The sequence below is a fragment of the Monopterus albus genome, unplaced genomic scaffold (assembly GCF_001952655.1).
Source record: "Monopterus albus unplaced genomic scaffold, M_albus_1.0 scaffold102.1, whole genome shotgun sequence".
Classification (NCBI taxonomy): domain Eukaryota; kingdom Metazoa; phylum Chordata; class Actinopteri; order Synbranchiformes; family Synbranchidae; genus Monopterus; species Monopterus albus.
In genome coordinates this window covers 745,841-756,577 of record NW_018127982.1, presented here as the reverse complement: position 1 = coordinate 756,577, position 10,737 = coordinate 745,841, and the positions used below count along the sequence as shown (strand labels likewise).

The 10,737-nt window shown below is 39.1% G+C and overlaps 1 protein-coding gene and 1 long non-coding RNA gene across 3 annotated transcripts in view; both read left to right on the top strand.

Moving 5' to 3' along the window:
* crkl (v-crk avian sarcoma virus CT10 oncogene homolog-like) overlaps positions 1 to 3,327 on the top strand; it is a 12,436-nt gene extending 9,109 nt beyond the window's left edge. For both annotated transcript variants that reach the window (XM_020609835.1, XM_020609834.1), the window contains one exon: positions 1,033 to 3,327. In XM_020609835.1, the coding sequence (XP_020465491.1) occupies positions 1,033 to 1,167 (135 nt within the window). In that variant the 3' untranslated portion in view covers positions 1,168 to 3,327. The remainder of the gene's footprint in view (positions 1 to 1,032) is intronic.
* A 4,109-nt stretch (positions 3,328 to 7,436) lies between these two features.
* Positions 7,437 to 9,580, top strand: LOC109965652 (uncharacterized). The gene is made up of 3 exons (XR_002275672.1): positions 7,437 to 7,595; positions 9,125 to 9,272; positions 9,500 to 9,580. It is a non-coding gene; the product is annotated as an uncharacterized LOC109965652 (long non-coding RNA).
* The last annotated feature ends 1,157 nt before the right edge of the window (positions 9,581 to 10,737 follow it).

The window sequence follows — 10,737 nt, the reverse complement described above, 5'->3', positions numbered from 1 at the left end:
TATTGAATGTGAGTGATACTGATATTTCAGTAACTTGTTAAAAATTATATGTTTTTAACAGATGAATTTCACAGAAGCTGTTTGAGCAAGTTACTTTGCGGTCATTCCACAGAGGCGTAAAGGATTATTGTTATTGATGATATCTAGAACGAAGTGTCCTTGAAGCTTCGTTGTGAAGTTAAAGCTACAAATAATGTGCCTTTTCCTTCAGGCTTCAGTTGTGTTTTTGATGACGGTGACTTTCCCCTTCTAATCCTGATAACATATGGTTTTTACAGACTGGGGGTCACACTCAGTGTCACAGACCCATCTGAGCGACAGCTCCGTGCTCCCGTGATCTTTTTAAATCACAGTCTAATGCACAATGTTTACGTTAAACAGTTGGAAGTGTATGTGGAAGCGCCCATGTTTTGTTAGTGTAGTTTGGAACAGGTTTTAAAATAAATATTAACGAAGTGGCGAATGTATTTTAGTTTTTCCCCAGGCTATGAAAAACGTTGACTTTTAATTTTTAACAATATAGTCTCTGCTAGAGTTAACCTTCAGTTTACATTTCAAACTAACCTTTTAACTTTTGAAAACTAAACTCGATAAGCCACCCCCCCCCCCTTTTTTTTTTTTTTGGAATATTACAAAGAAAATGGTGTAGTGCACTACAGCCTACATGTTCACTTTAAATGAGAGAAGGTGACCATGAACAGAGGCTATAATATTGACTTGGTTGGTTGTTGTGTGTGTGCTAATCTGTGTAAACTGTTAGAGCCTGTTAGTGAGTTGTCATACTTATATGTGGTTTAAACTTATACCTTGGACAGTTTGAATCACATTCACATGGTGGCCACATTAACAGTATATACATTCATTAGGCTACATTCTAAGGTAATTTAGTTACAGTAAACATGGCCCTAAATGTAGCAGTGCCATGCCATCCAGCAGACTATCTTGTGATCATGTGAGTGACGTTGGAAATATTACTGTGCCTCACGTGTCCTATTCCTCCTGAAACTCAGCCTCCTGTCCTTCTTTCTTCAGGTTGGTGACATGGTCAAGGTTACACGGATGAACATCAGTGGTCAGTGGGAAGGAGAGGTGAATGGACGGAGGGGTCTCTTCCCATTCACCCATGTTAAAATCATTGACCCCCAGAATCCGGATGAGAGTGACTGACCTAAGAGTCCAACTGGAGCCTCTCACTGGTATCAACCTATACACGAATCTGCTGGCTGTGTCCACCTTTCCTGCCAGTGTCACTACGGTTACGTGCTTGCCTGCTTGGGGCTGTTTCATGTTAATGACCTTTGTTGTTGCCAACCATTGCAAGGCTTTCTGACTGTTTACACCTTTGGATATCAGATCCCAACTAAAGCCTGATCCCCCTTCTCCCACTTTTACCACACATTTGTTCCAGACTGGCCAGTGTTTTTACATTAGAGTCCTTTTCATTTCCAGATCACTGGGCATCAGTGTGTGTGTGCGTGTGTGTGTGTGTGTGTGTATGCGTGTGTTCACAATAGATAATTGCCACATTACATCAGAAAAAAATTTTGTTGGTTTTTCTTTTTTTCAGGTTTATTTGAATATTTGCTATGTTTGAAGTCTTGGGGACTTTAGAACATGTTGGTGTGTGTTTTGTTTTGTTGTGAGGATGTTTGTACTGAGCAGGGAATTGCAAGATCCCTATGGACTAGGGAGAGCACTGAGGCAATGAGGAGCTAACCACCAGCCTGTCAAATGTTATTTCTCCAAACAATCAAGTCAACTTAATCATCACACAAGCACACACATGTACACACCATTTACTGGCCAGGAGTTATTCAGGGTGATAGACTTTTGATGTGTGACTGGAATCAGGAGGAGGCAGTGGGTTTGTGGAGGCTCTTGGTTGACAGAACTTGGTATCCCTGAATCTCATCCACTCTACAACCTGGCACAGAACTTGATATCCTACAATCCCATCCACTCTACAACCTGGCACAAGCCTGTCTAACTAGACTTATTTATCTTTTCTTACTAAAACATGGCACGGCCATACATGATTTTATCTTTTTATTTGTGCCACATGATCAACAATAGTTTTTGTTTTTTGTTATGTGTAGTATAGGGGTAACTTTGCATGTCCACTTGGTACCTCTCTGCACTGTCATTCACATTATTTTGAACTAAAATGACAACCTGTTTTAAAGATTAGCAGATTTGTAGTGCCAACAGCACCAAGCACTAGGTGATATCTTTCAGCTTTATTGCATAGGATTGCTAAGCTTTGAACAGGAACAGAAACAAAGTCAAATCCCTGGCCAGCACTTTTACAATTATCTGCCCAGAAGGCTAGCTAAACGCAGTGTCGTCATGTGTGCACAGGGGCTGAAGGCTTTCCACTGAAGTGAGAAGCTCCACTTTCAGTGACATACATCAGGGAAGGAGGACATTTCTTAGCAGGCCAATTAAATCAGATTAATGCTTTTCTCAGATCATAAGATACATTCATCTTTTAGCACATGCGATCGCTTCTAATGTTGTGATCTAATGATGATTTAAAATAACTTAATTCCCGAACTATTCGATCTGTGAACAGCTTTTGTCTCTTATGCAAAGCGGCTCCCACAGTTGTGGGACGCATCTTTGTACTGTGCGACATCCAGTTGTGTTTGATTAGTAGGGCGCTGTTGTGATCTTTGTGTTTCTGCTGAACGAACTATTGAAAAAATGGACTATTTCACTTCCTTGTTTCCTTTTCCTGCTGCTCTGTTCAAATTATTGCTCAGCCATTGACTCAGTAATATTGTGCAGCTTTTAGTTGTATCCCTTTTTTCATCAGTTTGTAGTCAGCTATTAAATAAAGCATTTTGTTAGTGAGTGGTATAAAACTAAATTACCTAAGGGGACATTTATAAAAGGGAAAATGCCTGCTGGTTGCCTCTGTGCATGACCTCTTGGCCAGAGAAATGAAACCTCCTGGTCAAATGCTGCTTAATGTCATTTATTTCCTTTTAAATAAAGGTTTCTCATTTTAATCCCTCCTGGTCTGTGCAAATAAACCAGTGTGGATTCTCTTCATGAAATATACCAATTAAGCAATACATCCAGATTATTTCCTTTCTTGAGATGAACTTGCATTTCCCATGCTTCTTTTGTAATGGCATTAACAGTATTACTGTGCTCTGTCCTCATTCTAGGAAAGCCTGTCTTTTTCTTAAGAATCGAAAATTGTGCCTTTTATTTTCTTATACCATTTACATGTGTTAAAATTTCCCATGGTTAACACCTGTGCTGGTATTGACCTTTTATGTACAGAACAAGTAAATAAAATTTAACATCTACTTCTTTAAATTGCTCTGGCTGGTGTCTCTGCTGTCCTCTATGTGCTTGTTTTTGTTTTGTTTTTTGTTTTGTTTTGTTTTTTTTGTTTTTTTTACACAGATGGGTGGATGTGCTTGCAGGAGCCTGGCATCACAGGGTGTGTATCTAGAGCACAGGACAGTTGCTCTTGCTCTCACTATTTTTGATAGTTCCAGTTTTGCTTCTGCTTGGACCCAAGAGAACGAAAGCAATTAATGAATTTTAATGAAGTGCTAATAAAAGAAAGTCAGCTGACCTGAAGAAGGGGAATGGAAACTTTCAAGGGCAGTGTTTCAGATGGACATGTGTGTTGAACATTTTTCAATCCAGGAAGAGAAAAGGACAAGCCAACAGGTCCTAACAACGTTATATAACTGGCAGTGATATGAAACGCAAAGCTATCTGTAAACATTGTACTGAGAAATATTTTCAGTCCTGACTGATAGAGTTGAGAATTTGCATAGTCTCATTGTTACTTTCATCGTTTACAGATGAGCCTTCTCTTTTGAAATGTGAGGAAAGGCAGATTGTGCCTATCCTATCCACTTTATTATAATAAAAGCATGACTTTATCACTCCACTGCCATTCACTTAGAGGTAGAGTTCTTACTAAAAACCAAATTATTCATATCAAATTGCAAGGCAAAAATCTGTGCACTCCAGATCCGATGGTTGTGATAATTGAAAGGCACTGGATATACACATATCCAGGTGCAGGTGCTCAACTGGACTTAAGTAAAATGTAAGAATGTTCTTGACAGGGACCTTTATTAAAGCAGATGCAAATGTGCTACATTATGCACCATTCTCCCATGTCTGCTGGCCAAGGGCATATTTGCATCTAATAAAAATTACCATAACTTTATCTGCTTAAGTACAGTTGTGAACTTTGAATATTAAAATTTTGGTGCTACTTTATCCTCTGCCACAAATTAAAGGGAAACATTATACTTTTCAATACATTTGAACAAGAAACAGACAAAACAGGACAGCACACAAGTCTGTTTTCATTGTATACCTTTTGCAGGATTTTTATTGTGATAGGGATTTTGTAGTTAGCTTTTCACATGATACTGGCTTTTGGTCCCCTGTAGTACTGCATGTGCCAGGTTAAGCTGTCATCAGAGCCAATCGATATATTCCTCTGGACAGAAAGAGCTGCTGGCTGCAGTGAGAATGACCATTAATGAATCAAAATAAGGTGTCTGACCTCTCAAGGCGTAGTGCATGTGAATGTGTGTAAATGGTTGTGTGGCGCATTCAATGCAGATCTACAGTCACAACCGCCACTGCCCTCAAGCTAGCTGTGATGGCAGCTGTAATGGTCTACTGCATTTGACTCAGAGATGAATGCACAGTGACTATTTGCTATTTAGAAATAAGACAATAAATGATCTACATTCATTAAAATAATAAATATGCATAGTGAAGCCCTGGATAATGATAGTTAAATTTCATGAACAGTTTTCATTTTTCAGCAACATCCATTCAATGTATGTAATCTGTAAAGTAGTTTTTGCTAACAGTGGTTCACCAGTCCTACACTATAGTTTTCACTGTATTATTTCTGTATAAAGAACAAAGGCTTACTGTACAACTTGTATACAGCATGTTGCCATAAATCATCAGTTTGGTGCAGAGGTAATGTTATTGGAAATACTGAAATTGGAATTGTGTGTGTGTACCCTCATGTAACAGTGATGTGTGTGTTGATGTGCAGGCTAGTGACATGTGGAGAAGAAGAAGAAGAAGAAGCTTTATTTTATTGTCATTGTAACACTGACACAACGTAATTTTGTTTGGAGCCGAGGGCCCCGGGCCGCTGCGTGCATACGCGCCGCCATCACGGACAACTTGGGGGGTTCAGTGTCTCACACACATTCTTCTCTTGCTAGCTACCATGAGGCATGGGTACAGAGTACTGAAATGGACCAGGCGAAACAAAACCCCACAACAGGTAAGAATTTTAAAAAGCACATTAATACGATCATGTGTTTTCTGAGGTTCATTACAGAGCAGACTGCAACAGCAAAGTTGGGTAAATTGCTAGACTAATTTGAGGATACAGGGTCTCATTCCTGACTTGTGAAAGCATTATAAATTCCACTGCATTAAAATTTTTGACTTTCCAGTTTTCTAACAGGTAGTTTTTTTGCTCCATTTGGTGCTCCGCTCTCAGGCTGAGGATCTGCAGCAAAGAAAACCATGACAATTATTCCAGGTATATGTAGAAACTAGACTGGACATATAAGTGGATTGTTTTTAAATGAGCCAGACTGATTCTTTCTCTTCTAACCTGTCTCTGAACCTGCTGATCTATCAATGATTTTAGAGCTGCATCAGCTCTAACACAGGGGGTAAGGGAGCTCAGATGAGCCTATCACTGTAATTAAAACACTCAAAATTATTTAAAAAAGTATCACCTCATTTCATACTGCTTGCTGCCATTTTTAAATTTACATCAGTTTTGTTAACCTGTATGAACTGTGTTCAGTTCCTATTTAGAAGAACTGAGGAACAAGATGTAAGCTCATAAAGTAATCAGCATTGAAACTGTCATTGTCAGGATTGGAATAGCTTCTATGTTATCACTTCATTTAGGAAATACAGTTATCTCAGTCATCCAACTTCTTCTAGCAAATTGTTCCAACTACTCCTGGAATTAGAATACACAAACTAACTTATGCATTTTCAACAGTAGTTTTTAAAAATACATTTTTATTGTCTAGGTACAGAGTAGAGCATTGCAGACTAATAGCAAGGTGGGAGGAATTCAGGATGAGCTAGATTATGTTGAGGACTCAGATGACCTAAACTAGCTCAGGAACACCTGGAGGTTAAAAAGCTATCCTGTAATCTTGTTAGATTAAAAAAAAATCTATTAAAGCAATAACACCTTCGCTGACATACTCTATAGTGTCTGATCCCTGTCCTAGATATGGTGCCCCTCTCTCTCCTTCTTGCTCTCTCTTGTAAAACATTTACAGTACAGACATCCCTGCCTTCTGCTGAGGAAACTTTTCCAGAATGATGTTAATTCCATGTGAGTTGTTTGTCATTGCTTCATCAGGTCAGACTAATTGCTCCTGGACAATCTCTCACTACTCCATCATTCTCTCTCTTTCTCATCCCTTCAGTAGCTGAACTCTCAGTGAGTTACAATACAGCAGTATATACAATGTTGTTTTCAGAACATGTTATTATATTTTATTTATTTATTTTATCACATCCTTGACTGGATTCATTTGGACGTTAAGTGACAAATAGTGAGCTATATGTTTTTGTGTTGTTGGTGGCAGTTGTACCTTGGCAATGTACATAAATTATTCTGATTTTTTTTTTTTTTGTCAGGCTAACACCAGTGTTTTTTGATTGGGTAGTCTGCCACTTTATATACACCGATATGTTAATATTATCTGTCAGTATGTTAGCATGGTGATGTTAGGATTTAGTACCAATCAGCACTGTGCCTAAAGAAGCCCCATAGAGCTGCTAGCATGGCTGTATACTCTTAAAAATTCATAGCTCACAGTTAAATGTATTCAGCACAGTCCAATCCATGCATCAGATTATCTGCATGTCCAAATTAATCAAAATAACTAATATAAGCAAGTGTTACACCCATTAGTTTTCAACTTCATTTACTATAATTCCAATTCCAACTGCCAACTTTTGAAGCTTTACAAAGACCTTTCCCATTGTTAACAACTTTACATCTTATTAAAGGTATGTTTTTATCTCCAGATTAAATTTGAAATGTATTTCTAATAGGCTGTCACAATGATTTTGAGCCTGTAAAATGTTTTGAGTATGTGTAGAAAAGCTGTCAATAAAATATGTAAATAAATAATATTGTACAAAGACTGAAAATAATTAAACCTGTTTGTGAACATCTACATACAGAACACAGAAGCGTATGCCAACTGCCAATAAAAGAAGAAGAAGATGATGATGAAAAGATTGGACAATTATAACCCAATCACAGAGCAGAATCAAACTGTCCAATTAGAGTGCAGTTGGGTCTCACGTGATTTTTTTCCGGCGCAGGTGTTGAAAACTTGCTACACAGGTGGGTGGCATTAGTAAATTATAGTAAAATTTTAAGTTGCAGCGTTCTGTTTAGCTCTTATTCTGAGGTAAAGCAGTCAAATTTATGCTTTCGGGTTCAGGTGGGCTAGTTTATCTAGCATTAGCCATAAATTTATGTTAATGTAACATGGTAGCAAACCTCTGCTAGCAAGAAACTTTTCAAGCTGAAGGTAAGCTAGGCATGTGACTACTAATTGGTTCTGTGTGTGTGTGTGGTTAGTATCAATTAGACCTCCAGCGCGAGTATGTTCGCAGTAAAAATCAGGGCAATTGTTAAAACCTGTTTCTAGGACAATATGCTATGACTGTAGTAACATCTTCAAGATAACTGGTAGCATTATATGCAGAAATGTTGTAAGGCAGATGTCGACCATATCCAAGCAAGATTTGCACCATCCTGTTTTCAATAAAGTTCAGTAGTGTTTAGAAGTCATTGCTCTTTGACGCAGATGTCTTCTTGTAGTAGAGTACTTTAGGGAGGTACGTGCACTTTTACTTATTTGTTCAGCTCTTCTGCCATCTCTGTAATATAGAGCCTACATTTAGATTGAAGTTGAGACAAACTATCAGCTGCCATCTTTGTAGGCTTGAGGCCTACTAGCATTAGCAAGCTAACAGCAGACTTGAATGCTACTAGCATTAGCAAGCTAACATGAGGTTAAAGAGGAGTCTGCTGATTTGTTAGTGATTATCAAGACGCTGGTTAACTGTAAAAGGTAGTAGAGGTTTGACTGTGTTAATCAGAATGTTTGATGCTAGGACTGCATGTAGCTAACAGTTAGCATTTAGATGCCAATTATTGAAGGGTTCAACAGAGTAGCTAGCAGATACTGATGGAAGATTGGATGGGTACAGGCAGAGAGTTGTGGTTTCTTGGAAGCACTTGAGCCTTCTCTGTCATGGCACAGCTCGGCAAAAACACAAGTTAGCGAGAGGGTGACCACCTGATGACCCTGTAGACTTCACTGAAACCCACACAATTTGTGCTGGTGTTGCTGTTAATAGTTATTGACCCAGTGGGGTTGTTACTGGTGTTTTTCTTTTGCTTGACAGTCTTGGTAGAACAGTGTCAGGGTTGAATAGTGGAGGGGGCATGGCTCTCAGATGGGCCTCCCTACCAAGCAAGATGGCCCAGCCACTGTTCAACTGGAGCAAATACAATGCAGATGCTGTGTGTCAAGCCACATATCTGCTTATTGCTTGGATGGGGATAGGATTGGAAAAGGTGTTGCTGCGGGGCCCTGAAAATGTCTGATGGCTTGGCTTAACACCCCTCTCCATTGGGACAAATAATGGTTAAATCATTTTACTTGCTGTATTTTGGCAATAGGCACAACAGTAGGACTAACCGTGCTTTGTAGTACACAATATTCAGTTCTTGTTTCTCTTCCTGTTTTGCCTACCTGCCCTGTTTGACAACCACTATTCGAGATGTTTCATGACAGTATTGTTTATTGTGGTGAAAGGCAAGTTAATCCAACAGTAGGACTAACCGTGCTTTGTAGTACACACTATTCAGTTCTTGTTTCTCTTCCTGTTTTGCCTACCTGTCCTGTTTGACAACCACTATTCAAGAGATGTTTCATGACAGTATTGCTTATTGTGGTGAAAGGCAAGTTAATTTCACTAAATTTGAAAAAAAGGCATTCAACACAGGTCATGTATACTATTCATTGCACAATGTGTTTGTTGAATGCAGTGCTGAGTACATCGAGTCCAGAACTTGAGCCACTTGACCAAGTGAAGAGGATAACGCAAAACCTAACAGGCTCGCACTACAGATCAGTAATGTAGCAGATCTTGACATCCAGACAAGTTCATTTTGAGCCTCAGACACAGATGTTGAGGTGAATATTGCACTGAATTGCATAGTTGTATATTAAATGGTCAATGTATTGTCTTAATAGAAAACTTGGAATGTTGCAGTGTCCACTCAGTATACTAAGGTTTACTCACTTTAGTAAAAGTAAAAGGTATCAACACTTTGTTCAAAATGAAACAACTTGTGAAATCCAAAATGTGAGTTGAGTATGTCATGCTTGAACTTCAAGCTTTTGCCGTTTCCCCCCCTTAGGCAAGCAGTGTGTCTGGCCATGGAATGACTGATCATGAGGAGCATCGAGAATTGTACAGGATTCTTGACACATTAAGACAGGCAAGTTTTTTTTCAACTCTGTTAATCAAATAAGGGTTTAATTTTTTTTTTTATTGACAACCTTTTCTCTTGCAGCCACACCATCACAGCTGCCAGATTTTGGGATCCCACCAGTCCTTTTAAAGGGGAGCACCTCCCATCTTCCACATGCTGTGTTACAGGGCATGTGCCTGGACACTTAGACAGTTATGAAGACCTCTCCAGCCATGCAGCTCCATTGCAATTCATGCTGCATGACTGGAAAGGTCTTCATAACTGTCTAAGTGTCCAGGCATGTGACACAGCATGTGAGGTACGCTACATTAAGTTTTGACTTTGGTGCTTTTTTTTTTTATTGACAACCTTTTCTCTTGCAGCCACACCATCACAGCTGCCAGATTTTGGGATCCCACCAGTCCTTTTAAAGGGGAGCACCTCCCATCTTCCACATGCTGTGTTACAGGGCATGTGCCTGGACACTTAGACAGTTATGAAGACCTCTCCAGCCATTGCAATTCATGCTGCATGACTGGAAAGGTCTTCATAACTGTTTAAGTGTCCAGGCATGTGACGTACGCTACATTAACTTTTGACTTTGGTGCTCGTTTAGACCCAACAGACTAAACAAGACCGGTTCCACTACTTTGCAATAAACATTTAAGATGTTCACTGCTTGGTTTGTTAATTCTGCTTCATCTCCTTTTATTGTGAAAAGCCAGAAACTTAGATTCAACTTTATTGTCATTACACATGTACAAGGCAACTAAATACAGTTTAATTATCTAACCAGAAGTGCAATAACAGCAATGTAGAGTGCAGTATCTGTAGAGGATACTTCAGAGGATAAGCAATCTCATCTGGCTCCTGTAGTCTGGTAAATATTACTGTAATAAAGTCATTACAACCTAAAAGCCATCTGGTTCTGTTCTGCAGATGTTGAACTTAAAATGTGCAGGGCTAGGTCAGGACCAAGTTCTCCACTGTGTACAGGAGAGACCAGTTCTAGAAACTTAACTCCAGCATGGTACCCCATGTCCACATCTGGAACCCAGTCCCCCTGGAAAAATAAAATCATAAGTGTGGAGAGCACTTCGAAATACATTGAGTTACTTTGCAAACAAGAACATATTTATACAACAGTGGTGAAAGAGTGAGCTTTTTAAAAATATCTTACCTCA